Below are 21,634 nucleotides of genomic sequence, written 5' to 3'. Positions count from 1 at the left end.
AAAAATGGCATTGACTACTTTCCAGGGATTTCTTTATTGCTTATAACTCTTGTCTTTTTTTAAAAAAGGGTTGAAAGCAGAATTTGACAATGATAATAACTGCTCTATAAAACTATTAATCAGTTGAATAATTTGAGTAACTGACTCTTTGTATCACTGACATGTTAATCTAATCAACTGTATTTAACCTTTTTTAGAGATTGGGTACATTTTGAGGTATGCAACATTTGAAGAATGACATTTTTTAAATTTCCACATACAGTATACATCATTGTATTGGGCTGGCCAAAAAGTTCGTTTGGGTTTTCTAAAAGAGGTTACAGAAAAATCTGAGCAAAATTTTTGGCCAACCCAATATGACAAACAGCAATGCCCAGTGATGAGTCATAAAACTTGCTCACCTCGTTAAAATGATAATCATAGAAGAAAGGCATGTTGTTCTCCAGTTTCCCCTGCATGGCATCATCAACTTCACTCTGCCATTTCTGCTCCAATTCTGCAACACTCTGACATATTAAAATAGAAAACAACGTGAAACTAGATGCAAAATAAGGAATCTGTGACTTTAGAAATTTTAGTCACAATAACTTTTTAAAATTCAGACACTTCTTTTTCTATTATGTTAGTTCCTGTTACAGAATACAGTCATTCAATATTTTTTCTCTCTTTTTCAGACCACTTTTTAAACATCGTTAAATTTTTAGGAAAGACGTCATTTCCAAAAGTTATAAGAGACATCTAAATGCTTTTAACTTTCACTTACCTGCAGCTGTCTCTCCATGGCATTGAGTTTCTTAAATGTCTCTCCCATGATTTTACACAGTAAATCATATTCCTCAGCATGTTCTTCTTGATACTGGAAATTTATTAGGGACTGCAGTGCATCAACTAAGTTCAAGTGCTTAATAACACATGATACCACCATTTCCTCCATCACATCTGGCTGAATTACTTCTCTGTGATCACAAGGGAAACTAGTCAGATACGTGCCGTGCTCTAGGTGTACCAACACCGTATTTTTATAGATGGAAGAATGTCACTTTAAGCATGTTAAATATCCACCACACGATCTTTAGTACAATAAAGTGGCATGAACATGCTGATGGCTTTCATAACAAGATGGCAATAACTTAACAGGTAAAACTGACACTGGCCAATGAAGCTAAAAATCCAAATTAAACAGACTTGATTTTCTACTATTTGTAAAATTTTGAGCTGGAGTTATATTAAAGTTGGAATAGATCTAATGCTAATAAAAGATTTTTGGCACCATTTATCTGCCAATTCATTTTATGCAGTATTATGGTTCATAGTATTTTAGGCATATGGATGTTAGGCTGAAAACAATGGTGCTTTTGTATTTTTTCACATTAAATATCATCTATTCTTTAAATTTTTCTCTCTGAAATGGCCAATCTTGCCTTGGAAGGCAGAACAGAGGCCTGCAAAGCAGACTTGACTTAAAGCAAGAATACCACAAAGACATTTGTCACTGTGACACCTCATATTCTAAAGACCGTTAGCATCTCTCTGGGCATCGAAAACAAATGAATGCCTGCAGACTCCATGGAAACCATGATGACTACCATGACTCCTTAAAGTAGAATGTTGAACTACCTGAGAAAAACCTAGAACTCATCAAGTGTTAGCCTGTATCAAAATCATATGGAAAACTTGGGCCCCATTCTTCAAAGGTTCTGATTTAGTAGGCGTGAAATGGGGCTAAAGAACTAACAAGTTCTCAAGTAATACTAATGCTGCTGACTGACAGCCCACACTTTGAAGCCTGTTGACTGGGAATACCACTTGGGGTACTCCCCACAATACCTGATTAACATTCATTAAGTACATGTAAAATTAAAGGTTCAAGAATGTCACTAATGGTACAATGGTTAAGACTCCACGCTTCCAATGCAGGGGGCACAGGTTTGATCCCTGCTTGGGGAACAAAGATCCTGCATGCCAGTTGGTAGGGTAAAGATAAAATAAAAATAAATGAAAGATTAATTTGCTAGACTACAAAAAGAAATGCATCCCCTTCACTTGTTTAAACATTTTTTCATTGGGAAAATAAAATGCTATACAGCAACATACTTTATACTTGGTCTAAACTGTGGTCTAGCACGCCCAGAAATTTCCCTGAGCTTTATCATGATTCCTGGAGGCAGCCTGATCCGGGGCAGGTCAAAGTAGTTTCCAACAGGAGGCACGAGGACATCAGATGGGTAAGTGAACTCTCTGTCTTCCTCAATGGTCAGAGGCAGCGGAGATGGGCTTGGAGTAAGGGCAGGGGAGATCACACCGTTGGCCTCTACCTGCCACTGGCACCTGAGCATAAAGAAAAGAGATTCTTCACCTCCTCCTCTATCTGGAAAATTACTTAACATTTGCAGATATATTAAGCACATGAAGGATCATACTATGTGCTAAGAACTTATTCATCAAACCTCCTCCAGAGGCTTAAGAAAAATGAACATTACATGAAATCCCATCTTTGGGACTCTGCCTGCTCCCAACATTATGCAAACTTTTAAATATATAGAAAAGTTGAAGGAAATATATGGTTAATACACAAATACACACAGCTGAGATTCTAGAATAAGCATTTAGCTCTGTTTGGTTTATTATCCATCTGCCCATCCTTTTGGGGATCCTTTAATTTAATTATACAATATTTGGGTTGGAGAAAGGTTTATACAGTTCAAGGCTGCAATTTCACATTTAGTACAGGAAGAACCACAAGGCACTTTGGTGTAATTTTCATCTTATTTCTTAGACACAGAGATACCCACAGGACTGGCAGGCAGTAGGCCCAATCAGCTGGGAAATGTACTAAAAGCAGTTTTTCACATAAAGTTCTCTTTCCTTTGTGAGCAAAACCAGTCTGATTTGAAGTCTTTGTTACCTTTGTAAAAGTTTGGACCGCAACAGCTCCTGACAGGTTTCTTCTTCTTTGGTAATTTCTGGTCCGTTGTATAGGATTCTTAACATGGAACAAGCTAACACAGATAGACCTAAAGCCAGGTCTACCAGAAAAGGTAAGCCTCCTGACACATCCTCCGAAGACTCCTACAATGCAGACAGGGCAAACCGCACTGGTCAGTTACACGGCGGAGCATGTCACCTGCGCTGCATCACGCTGCACTGTCCCCAACCACGAGGGCTCACAGAGCAGCGTCAAGTATCATTGCTACGGGACACAGAGACAGCACCCAACACCATGAGGAGACAGATGGTGGCTCTGGAATGACCACAGAGTGAAGTCTCAACACAATTCTGGAGAGAGAAGAGCCGATAAGACTCCACATTAGATACAGCACAAAACACATGCGAGATTTTTTGGACGGCTTCCTCTCTGCTGAACTATCCAGGCATAAAGCACTGTCGTGTTTTGCCACCTCCATCCTGTGCCTGAACGAAGATGCTGTCAATGATTACACTGAATTCATTCAATAACTATTCACTGAGTGCCTAGTGTGTACCAGCCATTGTGCTAGGTGCCTGAGAGAAAGCAGAGAACAAAATGAAGATGCCTGCCCTCATGGAGCTTACATTCTAGAAGATAATCCCACTCTAGAGAGTCTTGGCTTGGTTAAACTTAAGCAACCTCCCAGTGCTAAAATGCGTTATACAAATCAGTCAACTAGAGGGGTTAGGAGAACTCTTACTACTCTCTCTTCCTCTCTTTTTCCATGTGGGAGAAGAATTTATTTAAATAGATTCCTGGGAGGAAAGTAACTGGCACTATTAAAACGAGTAGATTTAAACTATATACAGAGTGTAACATGAGTAAATAAGCACAGACAGATCTAGACTGGCAAGAAGAGCCTTTGGGAACTGAATAAAAAGAATCCAATTCTACTGCTTTGAAAACCAGAATCCAAGTGCTTACTTCTATCAGGTGTTCAGTCTTCCTCACTCTCTGGAGAGACGCTAGCGGCAGACCACCTCTCTAGGCTTTGAAGCTGGGCCCCTAACAAGGGATTCTTTCTGTGGTGCTACACTGAGTTTAGGTCTTAGCTAGTTTTAGTCCATGAAACTATAACTTCTGTTAATGGTCTTACTACAGCCAAGTGGAAGAGATGGATGAAACAGTAGCTCATATTCTGCCCTGTTTCCAAGGCAAATATGATGTACGTAACCAAGGCACACAGGAAAAAGTACATTCTGCCCACAGCAGTGGTTAGATTCAAATACCTGAGCGCGAACTGTGCAAGCAAAGCCCCACATAGCCTTATCGGGAGTGTTGTGTTCACGGCCACTTCTCATTTCAAAGGAGAAGGTGACTGTATCTCCTTCCACCTTAAAATTTAAGGGGGGAAAATGCACTTTAAAAACAAAACACACAATTTGCAAGAGAGCAATGAATTTTAGAGATTTACTTTCGAAAAGGACCACAGCAATATTTCACTCCTTTCCTCACTTGCTTTTCGATTCAAATTCCATCCCCTCTCAGCTGGAAACCAACCTTTCAGCTGTCTCTCCTGACCAGGGAGCTTTGGGAATGAGGCATCTGTGAAATGGGCCACAATTGCCCAATGGTGGGACCAGAGTAAAGATCAAATCTTGAGACTAACTTCAATAAATTCCCCAGGTTTCTGCGCTTTCTGCCTTCCCCTCTCCATTATTACCACCTTACTTGTGCCAATAAGGTGGGCAAACAGACAATGTCTTGAAGAACACAGAGAGAGTGCTGAAAGACCATGCTCTGTGTTGTAGAACCAACAACGTGAGTAAGAGACAAAACGTAGGAAATCAGAAAACAATTCAGTCTTGTGCTAATCTGATCTGGCTGCATCTGGGCTACCCATCTAGAGGTAACTTGCTGCCTTGTGGCTGAATTAAAGCAGGTATGTAATGTATTTGAGATAAAGGCTATGGGAACAGACTCTGGAGAGGTCTGCAGGTCTCAATGGGCATTTCCATTCATATTTATATTCTAGGTAGACATACTTCAAGTTGAAGCCCACATTACAAAGCATGGCTCCAATCTCATCAGTTTGAGAATGGATCATTGTTTTTGCTCTCAAGTCCCCAGTTCATTTGAAAACATTGATTCCATATTTTAAAAAGGCAACAGCCCTGTGGTTCTAGGACACCCCTCATGAGGGAGTCTAGGCAACAAGTGAGCGGGAAGAACTAGCTGTCCTTTCCATGGCCAGGGAAAAGATGCTTCACCTCAGCCCATGGAGTGACCTATGGAAAAGATCCAAGTTCTGGAGTGGATAGGGGTCTGATGTCTTATAAATGAAAGGAAGCTCATTCTAGTGAGTTTAAGGCCTATCCAAGACCCCCACCTCAATAAAAGTCCCCATGGCAAATTTTCTCTAGAGTTACAGTTAATCCTTGGGCCCATGAGGAATGCAAGGTCATTTTCTTTTCTAGGAAGCGAATGTGCCTGAATACCATACCTTTACCAAGTCTTTCGGCCAACCAGTTCCTAAGACACTACGGCTGCCATATCCCAGTGTATTGCCTCCATACTCAGCAACCTTCCTACTGTTTGTGTTAGGCCCCGCGTATATCACCAACTTCAAAACAGAAAATATACTGTTAGACTGTAAAAGAAAAACAAAAACAACATCTACAAATAAAAAGGCTGCAAAAAAATGTTTGTTTAAAAACACATTTATAACCAGGCACTGGGGTCATTATAACTAATATTTCCTGATTTTTTTTTCTTTAGGTACAACTGATACTGGTTTAGATGCAATCAGCCATTGGTATTTACAGGGTAGCCTCAGAGTAGTAACAAATATTAGCATGATTTAATTGGCTTGGGGACCTCACATTAAAATAAGTTATACTCAGCTACTATACATATTTTTTTTAATCTGTTTTAATTCTAAGTAATGATATATAGCCTATTAATGACAGCTATAGTTTGCCCCTTAAATCCTCCCCCAAATTAATAAAATGAGCAAATACAGATGGTAAGATGGTTATAGCTAACATAACAACAAAAGTCAAAAAAATTTAATGAGTGAATATTTTAAAAGATGCAACAGATTGAAAATAAGCCATGTATTCTTAGAATGTTGCTTAATGGTATAAAAAGAAAATGACACAAATTTGGGTCAGAAAAGGGGCTGCTTCTTCTTGGGTCAATTTTCATGTATCAGTATTTTTCTTCAATAAAAGTCATTCATTTATACACAGTTAACAAACTTTCTATTAATAACATGCAGGAAAAACATTTAGAGGTCATTTGGCATTCAAATACTTTCATAGGAAGAAGGCTCTGGCTTCTGTAAATACCAAATTCTATCTTGTAACGTGTACTCTGACCAGCACTGAGCTCAGTTCAGATCTAAAAGCTGCATTTTAAGCCCTAGATGCTTCATCACTTTGTGATTTCTTACCCTTCTGCACCTTTGGGGGACACCAGCCATGGACCACTGGAAAAGTAAGCGTTACTTTTATCCATGTAGTAAGCCTCCCTGAGCCTCCATTTTAACGCTAATGTCTACGGCAGGTGGAGGTTAGCTTACATCAGAAGATGCAAGTTACTATTTTTTTTAAAAGGAGAAACAAAATGACACCAGCGAAAACGGTAACATCTTCCATTTCCATTTTAAATAGTTATTAAATAAATGTAGGAAATAGGGGTAGCTACTGCCAGGAGCTATAAAGTGGGATAGACTGATACCAGGAGATATATTTTTTGGAAAATCCACTAAAGAATTTTCTAGTTTCTCTTGCTTCTGGCTAAGGTGAGTTTGAGGGGCAAGTCTTAAACCCCTTTAGACATCTGGGAATCATCACTATCCTAGAAGATAAGGGGGGAAAGAGGATACTATAATTTGCCCAGTAATGTGTTTCACCATCTCAGTATTTACAGTTAACAAGTTCTCTATTTTTAACCTAAAACCCTCCCTTCAAGGCATTTAAGATCATTTGCCCTTATACAGTTCACAGAAAAAGACAACAGATAATTAACAATTCACATAAAAACACCCTGTGTGCATACAACACTATCAGATAATCCTTCAGCTGTACCTGTATGTTACATGTCACAATTTTATTAGCCTTTCCACATAAGTTCAACAGAATGGTTTGCAATGCAACAATCAGAGACAAAGGAAAATACTTCAACCCCTAAAATGATTTCTTTTACTTACTATTGTTAAGCCACTAGGTTAAAAACTATAATTCCTCAAACTATGTGGGCTCTGAGGTAAGGGCAAAGAAGAACAAATAATTTAAATAAATATAAACCAGGTCCTAGGCACATCTGAAGCCCTTCTATAAAAAGCCACCTTCTCCCAAAAGATACATGAGAAGCCCCAAGAACTGGGCAGCGAGACCTTTTGAAGTGAATGGACACTCACATCCACAGGAATCCCAAGCACAGAGGGAAGGCAAGAGGTGAACAGCATGCAGCACTTTTGAAAGCTTACAAAAAGTCCACTTTCAACATGTCATTAAAACACTGCTCTTGGACTGCAGAGGTGCTGGCTCTGACTCTGCCAGTCACTACCCTTTAAGGCGTTATCTTAGAAAGTTCTCCCTAAGAGATCTCTGCAGACAGAAATAAGTCAAGAATGGTGACCAGCAGCAAAGAAAAATAAGAAGCATCTAAAGAAAACAGCTTATTAGAGTTGAAATCAACACTAAAGCAGTTCTTGCTTACTTTGTCATAGTCATATTGCGAAGAGCATCTGCTATCAAATCTAAGGTACAGGCAGCGAGCTCCGGGGATGTGGACAGTTTCTTTAAATTTATAGTTGTCTCTGACAGGGTGGACTGTTTCCACAGTCTTCCCAGCAGCCCATGGAGCAGGAATCTTTAAACCAGTGAGAAATCCTGGCTCCTCCTTCTCTTCCAGCATTCTAAAACCAGACAAAGAGAAAGCAATGGAGCTTAACAGAAAGGGAAGGAAAAGGTATACACAGTAAAATACGAAAGGTTAAGAAATTTTGCTTCAATTTTCTACAATATGCAGTACGACAACACTGTAACCAAAAACAAACAAACAAAAAACCTTTTATTTATTATTGGCCGCACTGCACTGTGTGGCATGTAGGATCTAGTTCCCCAACCAGGGATCAAACCCAGGCCCACCGTGCAGTGTAAGTGCAGAGTCTTAGCCACTGGACCACCCCGTAAGTCCCCAGAAATGTTTTTTAAACTCCTATATTTAAGGTTATTTTTCCTTTGTTAGACAGTATATTTGCATTCCCCTCCCCCTTTTTTTTCAAGGGAGAAGCCAAATTCATACCCAGAAGACCACCTTGCCAACTCTCATTTAAAATTCCTCAGGGGAAAAAAAAAAAGATACTGTAAAGGGCCTTTAAGACTGGCTACTTTCCAAAAAAAAAAAAGAAAAAAAGACTGGCTACTTTCCAAATCGCACAGGAAGGGTCCTGCAAAGTCTCCTCTTGTTGATAACTAAAATGCCAACTGTTAAAAACCCCATGAGTCTACATGACTACTTTTGCTATAATTTTTACTAAGGAAAAGTGCCTTTGAAGGTCCTCGTCTCTATTGTAATTCAACTCTCAGGGTCTTCACAGCCCAAGTTTGTATCATGGAATGTAAACTCCTATACCCTAAACTCAGCTGTTGTGGAATTCTTTTTCTGTTTCAGCTTTGTGCTATCCAATGTGGGGGGTTACTTTGTCAAGTGTGGCCATTTAAATTGAATCTAAATGAAACACAATTAAAATTCAGTTTCTTGGCCACACTGGCCACTCAGAAAGAGGTCAGTAACAGCAGGTGGCCATGGGCGACAGCACTGAACAGAGATACAGACTTTTATTGCCACAGAAAGCTCAACTGGATAGCATGCTGCTCTAGAAAAACCAGGAAGTCCTTCCTTTCTGATCAGTGTTCTTAAAGACAGCTTCAGTGAGAAGTAATTGACATATAATAGACAGCACATATTTAAAGTGTACATTTTGATAAGCTTAGCCTTCTGTATACACTTTTGAAGTCTCCTCCTTCCTCATGGGAATCCTGGTGGTCACTTCTTCATTTTCTTTCACTGGAAATTAGTTTGTATTTTGTATCTTATATAAGTAGAGTCATAGTTTGTACTTCTTAAGAGGGCTCTGACTTTTTCACTCAGCCTAAGTATTCTAAGACTCACCTGTGTTGTTGAAAATATCAGTGGTTCATTCATTTTTATTGCTGAATAGGATTCCACTACACAGATATACCACAGTGTGTTACCCTTTCACTTGTTGATGGACATTTGGACTTGTTTCTTATTTTGGACTATTCTAACTAAAGCTGTTGTGTGAACCTTCACATACAAGTCTCTGTAAGAATCTGTGCCTTCTTTTCTTTTGTGTGCATACCTAGAAGTGGAATAGCTGGATCACATGGTAGATATATTTTTACTTTTTAAGAAACTGTCAAGCTGTACATTTCCATCATTAGTATATGAAAATTTTCCAGTTTTGAACTAATCTCTTGATCTGCAGGGAAATTTATTCTAACCTGTTCCTATAATCCCCAAAGCCACTCTCTTAATGATCTGTAAAGGTTTGGCCCTGAAGTCTCTGTCTTTTCCCAGTTAGAAAATCAGAAAGGGAGCACTACAAAGCGAGTAGTAGGCTTTCGCCAGAGGAAACCATGGCCGAGGTTCTGCAGGAAGCAGTGCTCCTTACCTCTCATCCGGCAAAAGCCTGCCCTTCTGGTCTGATGCACCACATGGGGAACAGCTCACCTCAGCAAACACTGGACACTGGGTTTTAAGCAGCAAAGCCGTCTGAAACACAAAAGCATTGTGTCCTAAAGTGCTTACATGTTCAGTTATCTGGATGGTGAAAGTGAAAGTTGCTCGGTCGTATCTGACTCTTTGCGACCCCATGGACTATACAGTCCATGGAATTCTCCAAGCCAGAATACTGGAGTGGGTAACCTTTCCCTTCTCCAGGGGATCTTCCCAACCCGGGGATTGAACCCAGGTCTCCTGCATTGCAGGCAGATTCTTTACCAGCTGAGCCACCAAGGAAGCCCAAGAATACTGGAGTGGGTAGCCTATCCCTTCTCTAGCAGATCTTCCCGACCCAGGAATCAAACTGGTGTCTCCTGCATTGCAGGCGGATTCTTTACCAACTGAGCTATCAAAGACGCCCATCTGGATGGTACTAGAGCCAAACTTAGAATTCTCACTTAAGTCATCTTTTCACAATCCCAGTCTGTTCTCTTTCACTAAGAAATGCTTTGCTACTTAGACCACTTAATATCATTTTAACTCTGGAACATATCATTTATATTCATTACCAATATCCAGCAAGGGCTCAGGAGACTAAATATAATGGAAGGATCTCAGTCGCGCCATAGATAGCATTTTTACAGTTCACTGGCAATTAATATTTGTTAAATGAATGCAGTAAGTAATTTAGTCAAACAAACTGTTTTCCCTAGTTGAACTGTTTACTAGTTCAACTTATTTTTAAGACACAATGTTTTGCTTCATTGCACCTTTATTTCATTTTCTGCTCCCAAAGAGCAGTTCACTTTGGCACACCTTAGGACCATACCTGACTGGTATAGAGTACCAGCTGCACTAGCTGAGGCATCAGGGCATCGGCCATGGTCAAAGTTTGTAAATTTGGATGCATCAGGGAAGTGAGTAACACTGGGAGAAGGTGACCAAGCATAGTAGCCTTAGTAACTTGTTCCAAGCCTTTTAACCTACAAAAGTTCAAGAAAACATACAGCTTCATCAATTCTCAGGCATGAGAAGAAGCCACTATCATTATTCTTTGACACATTCTCTTAAACTGCATCTCCTGGTACTAGCTAAGCATTTATTGTTCCAGCAATTCAGTCTACAAATTTCCCACCTCCCACGAGGGAGAGGGAAAGAACAGAAATCTAGTAATACATTTTACCTTTGAACTGTGATTTTTTTTTGCCCTACCAAGTTTATATGGTGCATTTCATAACACCTTCGAAGCACTTTATAAATGGGTTCTAAAATGCAAACAGGTACTCTAGTTACCACCTGCAAGTTCCTTTGGCTCTGGGGCTGCAGGTTGAAGTGTTGCACTGAATCTCTGATAAGGACACAGGGAATGGCTACAACACTGACTCAGCTGCCTAAAGAAACTGGTTCCCATGTGGGACAGAGGCAAGTAGATTTTTAAATTTGTCTTTAAAATCATGCTCTTCCCCCAGTCCCCTGTGTTTTATTGACATATAACTGACATCACTGTATAAATTTAAGATGTACAATATAATGATTTGATACATGTGTATATTGTGAAATGATTACCTAAAATCCTATTCTTAATAACTCATCCTCTGCTCGAAGAAAGAAGGTATGTGACTCACCCAAAGAAACATGTGGGGTATGTAAATTCTCTAAACTACTTAGGATGCTGGGGTTGGAACCAGAGACATCCCTCACATCTCCCCGGCTCTCGGCCTGTACGGGCTGTACGTCCTCCCCAGGCAGATCTCCTCCACGCGCCCACAGTGAACCTGACATGTCCCAACAAGCCCCAGTGCAATGCCTTTCTGGATCATATTGGTGGCAGCTCTAGCCTGCCCACCTGCCCTCTGGGAGTGGGCAAGAAACAGGGACATGGGACAGACAGCATTACTGGAGAAAAAAGACACTGCAGGGTGCTGTTTCAGATCAGCATCTCAACAATGAAATAATCAAGAAACACAGGATGTAACTCATCTCTGACAAGAAACCATAGCAGAAATCTTAATGGGGAGGACTGAGAAAGAGCTTTAGTACTGGGAAAGAGAGGTTTACCCTCTGAATAGATCACCCTTGTATCTGGAGAAGTAAAATTGCAGTGAAGTCTTGGGATATTGTGTCAGTGTCGTCTCTTGCAGAGCAGTTCTTTATCTGTGTCACTGAGTCACTGCCTCCTCTCTCAAGTATTCACCATGAGGAAACTAAGTGCACACAGCGCTGAGCGAGGCAATGAAAGGAAAGGCCCATGTGTCAGAGAGGACAGTGTCCACACCTTGTGGCCCTCAGATCATGGCTGCCAGCCCACTCCTCCCTAAAAGCACCATTAAAGATTTCAACTGTGTTTGGCTTTGAAACACTTGCCATTCCAACCTGGTCTCACAAAAATGCCTAAGAATTAAGTGAGCATGTGGTAGTTCTATTCTAAAAGATTTCGCTTTCATAAGCAAATTCTTCCTGAAGGGCAGCAGGCCACAGTTCACGACCCAAGTCCTCACCTCTGCTCCCGGTCGGGTATGTCACTATTTATGAGGGTAGTTGTGACCTGCTGTAGCATTTCCAACACTTCATCACATCCAGTCAGGATTTGGGTAGCAAGAGCCAAAATACTGACCTTTAACTCCTAGGTAGGAAACATCATACAATTATTTTTAAGCTCTCTGATGAAGATACACTCACAATGACAACACGAAATGATGTATTTAGTGATGCATTTCCAAATTAAATAGTGAAGTGTCCAGAGTAAGCCCAATGCAGTAAGTTCTGCTAAGGATGGCAAGTAACAATCTGAGTTGGGAAGCTAAGGTCTGGAGTGCTGATAGAAATACGCAGTATTTCACGGGGAGCACACCGAGTCCCTGGGAGAAAAGGCGTTTCTCCCGTCCCCTCCAGCACAGGAGAGCTCCCGGTGACCAGCCCAGAAACTGTCCAGGTGGAAGAATGCCGTGGGCAGGATGAGGATAGCTAAAGAGAAAAACACAACAGCAAAAGGCGCATGGAGAGGCGGTGAATAAAATGAGACAAAAACACAACATTCTGAAACAGTGCAAGTGACCTTTTTACTTAACGTTTTAAACCATTACACTTGAAAACAGGCAAGTTTAAAAATTCAATGAAAGTAGCAGGCAGTTATAGGCTATTAAACATTAAGAATAACTATTAGAGAGTTCGTGGGAGTACAAGTACTGAATAACGTGTTAAGAAACATTAGTTAAGATCATAGAAATGTTTAGTTGACAGTTATTTCCTATTAGGAAAAAAAATACAACCACTCTAACCCTTCAGGTGAAGTGTGTATCCTTTTTTTCCCCAGAATTCCTAGACAAGCCAGCCTATTCTGCTTTTACCAGGAGTATTTCCTTCCAGGAGTTCAGATTTGTAACATTTAGCCTTTCAAATAAAAGCACTGCTTTTTGTTGTTGGAATTGTCTGGGGTCTTTTGGGGGTATTATTTAGACATTTTGATCATTAAGAGAAAGGCATTCTGAACTGACTACATGACATCCTGTCAGCCTTCATGGGCTGACTACTTGCGGGCTGCAGCGCATCTAGGCACTGCACAGGCCTCAGCTCTATTCCTCACAGCAGCCTCACAAGGGAGAGGCTTTGGCTCCTTTATACTGATTAGGAAATTAGAGCACTTTCATATTAAGTGTCATCAATTTAAATGATTAATTCATGTATTTCTGCCTGTTTAAAAACTGATTACATAATGAGATAAAACCCATAAATATGAGCTAGCAGTGAACTCTTTTATATGTGTGTGTGTGTGTGTAAAGGGTAAGAAAAGGGCAAACTATAGTGGTTTTTATCTTTAGCTATAGCTTTCTTGGTTAATTTTTCAGTGCGTTTTGTCAACATTTTAAAGAAAAATCAAGTTCTTATGGATTTCTCTAATTCTCCCATGAAGATGAAATTCTGAAGAACAATGCAAACAATAGCCTCAAGCATCTGTCAAGATTATAACAACCACAGGTATTAAAAAAAGAAATCTGTGGATTGCTATAAATTGTCACGTGGGAACAAATTATTGAGTTTACACAGAAGCTAACTTAAAAATAATTACCAAAAATGAAATGAACTATAGGTTCAGAAATTATTCAATATAAGGAGTATGAGAAAATTATCACCCTTTTAAAGTTATCTGAATCAAGAGAACACTATAAACCAGCCAAGATGTCAAAACTGTTTAAAATGTTACGCTCCCAGATTCATTTGTCTATATTTATTACATATACATACATATATTTAAACTTCTCAGGTGCATATGAGATCACTTGTTAAGTGCCAATTCTTAAAAACAGACGAAAATAAAGCCACAAAAAGACTGACAGGAGCTCATGGATGACACACTATGGGAGTGTCACAAATATGGTAACCACCGTGCAATGACATAAAAATCTATGAGATGAGTGACCTAATATTACCTCACACAAAAATATAGGCCACACGGTGAACTCTGACATCATCATAGACAGAAATTTAGCCAGTTAAGCTGTGCTTTTACACATTGGGTAGGAAGCATCGTTAGAATAAAGCTTGGTGTTTACCTGTACCTTCAATGTCTCTCCCTGCAAGGAGTTGTCACTGTCATCATTCTCATCAGGCTTAATCAAAATAGTGTTACTGAGAAGGTGGTTCTGAACTGCCATCAGATAGCGCAGGCAGGAGGATGCGGCCTTTAATACAAATAAGGGCATTTAAATGATCTAAACTGTACTGAAAGAAGGGCTCACGTTTTTAAAAGATTTTGATAAGGGAAGCAAAAGAGAAAGTACAGAAAACAGACCAAGTTAGCTTCTCAGGTGACTTATTTCAATACATTTATCATAACGTTCTGCCCTCTGCTATACACTGCTCACTAATCACTCTGATACTTGAACTTCTGCCTCTTAATAAGTAATTCCTCTTCCCCCGTCTACCCCTCGCATGCATCTCTGTGACAGAAGACTCTACCCAAACCCTTAAAAGAATCTTTTGGTTCTTATCAGTCTCTGTAAACCACTGCTGGTTTAGAAAACAATGCTAAATTAAAAATTAATAGAAGGAAAATCCCTAGTATTTTATACAAAATCAAAACATCCAAATTCAGTCTAACAATTTATTGCATTAAGATATTTAAGCTGGAGGAATAAAGTCTTTGGAGAAAGTAAGTGGATTTGTCTGGTTCTACATTTCTAAAACAAGCACAGCTGTTCATTGACTTTCATCAATTAAGTCTATCCTTGAAAAGCATGTGTATAAGTATGTGTGTACACACATACTTTAAAATGGTAAAATGAAAACAAGGACACTTGATATAATTTTGCTTTCATTAAACACATTTTTACTTACAGGCACAGTTGAAAGGAGTTTTTGAAAATCATCTTTAGAGACAGTTTGGCACTTGGTGATTAAGATACAGGATTCTCGTACAACAATCTTCAGAATGTAGTGTAAAAGTTCATCATTTAGTCTTTAAAATGTAGGAAAAATGTAACAATAAGATACCGATGGCTAACTAATAGAAGGATAAAACTCATACAATCAGTACAAGATGACAAATAGCAGATACAAAAGATTCATTGGCTCTGTAAGTGAATCATCTTACTTAGTAATGATGCTAACAACTAGATATACTGTCTAAATTAAATTTATGGAAACACAATGGTACTCAAGGACCTAGTTCAAGTATTTTATAAATAGCAGAAACACACCTTCCTCTACTCACCAGCTCTAGCCACACCTCCCAGCCTCTCATAGACCAGCAATTAGATGATGCCCTTAACCAAAATTTCCTAAATAAGCTCCACCTGTTACTTCCGCTAAGTACCCTTTTTGCCAGGCTCAAGCTATTTCACTCATAAAACTGAAATGTGCTATTATCATTTATTAGGGCAACTGTGGGATTTTTTTATCTTTTAGTTGATCCACAGTTTAGACTTAACATGCTAATTATAGCAAAAGATATTACAGGAGACTCAAGATGATCAAACACATTTAAGTGTAAATTAATTACTGAGGAAAACACTAAGAAAAGGCTAGCAGTGAATCACATCACATCACCTGTAATGATCCTCCTCCTCGCTGCCGAATCGGTTGTTTTGAAGTTGTTCAGCTAAATTAGTGAGGATCACATCCCGCAGCTGGGAGAGGCCACTGTTTCTCTCTCCTAGCACAGAACAAAGCTCCATAAACTATCTTAACAACCATGCTTAGAAAACTGATACTATTTTTTTTTTAAGTTTGTAAATGAGAAGACTGTTGACAATTGAGGGGCACCAGGCATATGTACCAAGATAAACAGCAGCAAAAACTATATCACAACCAATCAGACTTTCTTTAACCAGCAAATCCTGATTAAAGTGGAGTTACTATCTTGATATTTCATGAAGTGTGATTTCTAATTCTTTAAACTAATGTTGCTTATAAATGCAGAGTGTCCTTAACAAGGTGAGTTTTGTTGCTGTCATTGAGTCTAACTTTAAAAGTTGAGTTTTAATGCGTGGGGGAATAACTGGGTTAGAAATCCCAAGAAATCATTATCTTTAACGTTCTTTGCACATCTACAGCCAGGTACATTATGCTATACAGTGGGGCTAGAAAGAGGTTTACAAAGCTTGACAATATATAGAATATGGTTTCTGCTTTCAGTCTCATTTAAGTGTTGGCATATGTGCACTTTTTAAAATAATACTAATAGATATGAAGAAAAAAATAAAATTCAGTCATTTCCTTAGGGACAAAAAAAGGATGGTTTTTCAAGGGTAATTAAAGGATAATTCTCACCTTCTGTTAAGACCAGCTTAAGTAAGTTATTGATTTCAGTTTCACCTGGGTACAAGATATTTAAACCAGAGCTGAAATGACAGAAAAGTTGAAAAGTTTGTAAAAACACATGTTCTAGAATATCCAAACTCTAAGTTTTAAAATTTTTATTAAAGATGCCATTCTGAGTACAGTTTCACCACTAAAAAGGCAGTTGAACCTAAATTTACTGTTGTGATTCAGCCCAATGACCTTCTTGATAAACAGGATCCCACTGCTCATATTCATGAATTACCAAAATGAAAACTTATCTGAGGCTAGATGCTGAACCAGTTAAAGAGAACTGAGTTATACAATATCACTGTAGTGAAGCCAGCTAGATGTAGATTGTGGCAGAAAATCATTTGAGAAGTAACTGGCAGGGCAAAGACTAGAATCCAGGTCTGCCTGATGCCAAAGCCTGTTTCCTTTTTTATTTATTTGGCTGCGTGGGACTCAGTTGCAGCATGTAAACTCATAGTTGTAGCATGTGGGATCTAGTTCCCCAACCACGGATCAAACCTGGGCCCCCTGCACTGGGAGTGCAAAGTATTAGCCACTGGACCACCAGGGAAGTCCCCCAAAGCTTGTTTCATAACCACCTTTCCACACTTTGACCCAAATGAGAAGAACATCTATTTGCAAACCACCAAAATATCTACTTATAGGGACTGTTGTTTTCTTTTGCTGTTTTAAGATCCATCATACATGAGGAACGTCTGAGTCCCTGAGGTCCTGACTATGGGATGGGGGAGGAGACATGGGAGGCTAACAGCCTAGAGGGACAATTACAATGAAGCACAGAAGAAGCCTTTGGTAGAGAGCGCTAAGAAAATCATGTGCTGATTACCTGATGGCAAGGCAGACCTCCTTCTGAATTTCAGGGCAAATTTGATCTTTGGGTGCCATCAACAACTGCCAAAGAAGCAATCCTGACCGTCGAATGATGTCTCGATTCCTTTCAGTTTGTGGGCTGAAGAAAAATTTAAACACCACCTACAGAAACAGAACGGGTATATCTGAAAATGCTAATTCTACTGGGAATAAAATTATCCCTATGAAGAAAGAACATGCTGGTTATTCTTATGAATAAATACCCAGGTGTATTTTTAAACACAATCTCTTCTACTGTGTAATGGTATAATTAAATATTTTACATATATTAATTGCAATGAGCTACATATAGCAATATTCCATTAACTGCAATGCAATGAGTATGATGGTTATTCTAATTACAGGATTAGAACATGGTTAAGTTGCAAAACAGGAATGTTATAACATTTTTCTCCTGGTAGAAATTAGCTGACGGAAGCCAGAGTCTGTGTTTCTTTTTCCCTATTTCAATTATCTCAAAACAGTATATTTACCTGAAAGACAACAAGAATGCAGCGTATAATACAGGTGTCTCCATTAACCATGGCCTTCTCCATAATGTCACAAATACTGCTAAGATGGTGTGCTTCAATGGGATGCTGTTTGCCCAAGACACTTGTGATTGGAAGATTGGGGTTGGTAGCAAGAAGATTGAGTTGATGTATGCACATCGCACCAACGTGGTGCAATAATTGGTTTATAACCTCATTCGTGGTTATAGCCTCTTCTAGAAGATGAAAAGTAAAGTCTGTGAGGAAAGACATCTCTGTGGGTGGTCACCACAGAACATACCTCTCACTTACAAAAGGTACACGCACACTGGAAGAGACTGATTTGGCTCCAATCTCTGCCACTACTGCTGGAGAACTCTCTTCCTTGCCACAGAGTGCTGGGGTGAAAACACTTGGGAATTTCCATTTTTAAAAAAAAGCGTAAATAGCTACCACTTCTTGAGCTCTTTCTATATGCTAGACAATTGGCTGAATGCTTTACATGCATTACCTTATAATATTTCTATCAACTGTGATTATTTTAGCCCTGTTTTGTAGAGAAGTGACTCAAGAATCAGAGTCAGTAACTCACCTGAGGTCACACAGAAACTAATGGTAGGGTTGGGATGTGAATTCAGGCCATTTCAGCTTAGATTCCATGCTGGTAACTCTTCTAGAAAAATCTCTATTCACCTATATTCAACTTTGCTGATTATTTTTCTGACCATCTCGAATTTGCTATTGAACCATTCTAGTAATTTTTTTTTCTTAGTCACTGAACTTTTCAAATCCAGAATTTCCAACTAGTTTTTTTTTTTAATAAACTCTTTGTTGAAATTCTCTATTTGTTTATAATTATGATCATTATCCTTTCCTTTAGTCTTTTAAACATGGTTTTCTTTAGTTCTCTGAATTTATTTATAAAGGCTGCTTTAAAGTCTTCATCTGCTAAATCTGAGTTTTGCCTGCAGTGTTCAGCTACTGGTTTCTCTGCTCACTTTTAAAAAAATTCTTTCTATTTTACTATTTCTTTTCTTTCATTTGTTTATTTTTATTATTCTCATTTTTCTTTTTAAAGCTATCTTCCTAGTGGTAGGTAGGAAGTAACCTCGTCTGAGTCACAGGTTGTGCTCAAACACCCTGAGCTAGTACAACTTCCACCCTGGATGGATCCAAGTTTTATGAGGGAAGGACAAAGTTTAGGCAGTTTTAAAGTCTTCCATGGTTTTCACCTTCTGCTGGACCCTCTCAAATTTCTGCATGTGTATGAAGGCTCCTTTTCAGCCAGGCCTATGTGAACAGCTTGGGCCTTCTCTGGCTTCTTCAGATGTTTGGGGGAGCTTATGAAGGTCTTTTTGTAGCTTTCTCATTACCCAAATCTCACCAGTAAATTTCTGGCTAGTTTGCTGGTTTGCTGCTTGCCCTAACCAGGACCACAACCTCAGGCTAGTTAAGCCACTGGTTGTCTCTGTTTGCCACCAAGACCACTACTATTATTGACACTGCTGCTGAGCATGAATTTTTTCCATGCTCCACTCCAAATCAGTTAGCCCCTTCTGGCAGCAAAGCTGTTGGCTCCCATGATCTGTCCCACCCTGCCAGAATTATGGCACTGATCAAGCTTAAAGTGGGGGACAGGGGTATCTCCAGCTAAGAACACCACAGACTTCTACTGTTCCGAGCCAAAGTTCAGTGGGTTGTTTGTTTGTTTGTTTTAATGAATACTGCTTCTCAATCTGTTATATCCCTTTGGTCAATTTCCAGAGTCTAGAAATACTTTTTTAGTTGGTATTTTAATTTTGTAGAAAGAGTTATTTGTGATAATTCAGTTCATCACTGCTTTATCAAGAGAGGATTTGCTGAGCTACTCACTACTCCATACATACCACTGTAGTTGACTCTGAAGTCATGAGATTTTAAATTAATATTAACAATTAACAATTCTTAATATTAAGAAATCTAAAGGTCATTTCCTGCATATTCTATCAAATTCTAAGTCTGTGTATAAGTAGGTTGTTTTTAAAGCAAAACATAACAGCTTATATAATCCCATGCCAAATACAAAGACTGAATTTCTGTACTAAAGTTCTGACAATTCAGAAGGGTTGTAACAATTTCCTTTTAAAAAAAGTCTGTGGACCACCTCAAAAGCTCTATTTATTTACACATTTATTTATTTAATCATAAACCAACCAGATAACAAGAATTCTAAATTCTAAATTTGAAGAGGGAAGGCTGCTGACACACTTTGCTGCTTGGGGTACATTCCCACTTATACTGCTGCTGTGCTGTCTCTTATTTCCCGGAGGAGAATCTCTTCCTATAGGACAATGAGTGCACCCACCTTTGGGCTCAGTGATGATATGGCTGACTCCAAGTCTCTGGCAGACGTAATGGAAGGCCTGATTCCCAGGATTACACCACTGATCGATATAGTCATTCGAGCATGTCCACAGCATGTTGTTCACTGTATCATAACAGGCACCTGCAAAAACAGCAACCTTTATACAACTATCACGTCATTATCTGCTGGATATATACTTCTCATAAGCACTGCTAAAGAGTGGAAGGGCAAGGATGCTCCCCAGAGATGGCAAAGCAGTAGACTGGGGCTCAAAGGATTCAGTCTACTTGGCTTAACTCATATGTGAGAATGGAATAATCGCAAGGAATAGAAAGTTTTTAGTCACTGACTTACATGTGACCTTTTCAACTCCAAAAAGGATTCAAGTGGCTTACATTAAAACCCAGGTACAATAGGACTAGTTAACATTAACACACAGTAAAAGCCTTAGTAACTGAACCCTAAACTCAGAATCAAGTTTCCTAGGTGCCAATGCAAACAGAATATCCAATATATTACATAATGCTCATCTTCTAACAATAAGAAGTATACCAAACCCTTAGGGGAAAGAAGTTTCTTTACGGCATGAACTTGAGAAAAATTTGTTATAGGATCATCATATAACCTATAACGGACAGTATCTTCAACCATAATTTATGCAGAGGAATTTCACATAGGACAATTTATTATATTAATCCTCACAACTAAAAAGTAGCATAAAAAAATTCTTTCAAGGAAACTAGAATACCATAGAGAACCAGCAAGACTTTTTGAGAGAAATTGCTAGAATTTTGAATTTTCCAAGGACAATAAATGTGGGCTTTCAATTCTTACCCAATCCTGGTACAAGAGCACCACGCCCCAAGGAGCTTCCAGCAGCATCTATGAGGTCGGCACGGCTTGTGAATTGACCATCCGAAATATTATACACCAAGCTAGAGGCGAGGACTTCAGAAACAAACAGTTTAGTAAGCCTTGAGATGAATGATGGTGAGTTAAATTTCAGCCTCTTAATATAAAGATATATAAATATGACATATAATATAAAGACAAAAATATGAAGAAAGCTGAGCACCGAAGAATTGATGCTTTTGAACTGTGGTATTGGAGAAGACTCTTGAGAGTCCCTTGGACTGCAAGGAGATCCAACCAGTTCATTCTTAAAGGAGATCAGCCCTGGGTGTTCTTTGGAAGGAATGATGCTAAAGCTGAAACTCCAGTACTTTGGCCACATCATGGGAAGAGTTGACTCATTGGAAAAGACTCTGATGCTGGGAGGGATTGGGGGCAGGAGGAAAAGGGGATGACAGAGGATGAGATGGCTGGATGGCATCACTGACTCGATGGACGTGAGTGTGAGCGAACTCCGGGAGATGGTGATGGACAGGGAGGCCTGGCGTGCTGCGATTCATGGGGTCGCAAAGAGTCGGGAACGACTGAGCGACTGAACTGAACCGATAAAGATTTTCATCAAAA

The 21,634-nt window shown here is 39.2% G+C and overlaps 1 protein-coding gene across 1 annotated transcript in view; it reads right to left on the bottom strand.

The window, feature by feature from the left end:
* HECTD4 (HECT domain E3 ubiquitin protein ligase 4) overlaps positions 1-21,634 on the bottom strand; it is a 166,237-nt gene that overhangs the window by 62,688 nt on the left and 81,915 nt on the right. Inside the window, exons 10-27 of the mRNA XM_068989575.1 lie at positions 20,993-21,106; positions 20,159-20,299; positions 17,818-18,050; positions 17,301-17,446; positions 16,433-16,503; positions 15,710-15,815; positions 14,999-15,119; positions 14,215-14,343; positions 12,163-12,287; positions 10,494-10,647; positions 9,615-9,715; positions 7,634-7,832; positions 5,412-5,531; positions 4,198-4,302; positions 2,906-3,069; positions 2,095-2,328; positions 764-956; positions 402-506 (exon numbers count right to left, since the gene is read on the bottom strand). Of these exons, the coding sequence (XP_068845676.1) occupies positions 402-506; positions 764-956; positions 2,095-2,328; positions 2,906-3,069; positions 4,198-4,302; positions 5,412-5,531; positions 7,634-7,832; positions 9,615-9,715; positions 10,494-10,647; positions 12,163-12,287; positions 14,215-14,343; positions 14,999-15,119; positions 15,710-15,815; positions 16,433-16,503; positions 17,301-17,446; positions 17,818-18,050; positions 20,159-20,299; positions 20,993-21,106 (2,561 nt within the window). The remainder of the gene's footprint in view (positions 1-401; positions 507-763; positions 957-2,094; positions 2,329-2,905; positions 3,070-4,197; positions 4,303-5,411; positions 5,532-7,633; positions 7,833-9,614; positions 9,716-10,493; positions 10,648-12,162; positions 12,288-14,214; positions 14,344-14,998; positions 15,120-15,709; positions 15,816-16,432; positions 16,504-17,300; positions 17,447-17,817; positions 18,051-20,158; positions 20,300-20,992; positions 21,107-21,634) is intronic.

This window comes from Capricornis sumatraensis, chromosome 17, assembly GCF_032405125.1.
Source record: "Capricornis sumatraensis isolate serow.1 chromosome 17, serow.2, whole genome shotgun sequence".
NCBI lineage: Eukaryota > Metazoa > Chordata > Mammalia > Artiodactyla > Bovidae > Capricornis > Capricornis sumatraensis.
Note: the sequence above shows the minus strand (reverse complement) of the source record. Positions and strands in the feature narration are given on the sequence as shown.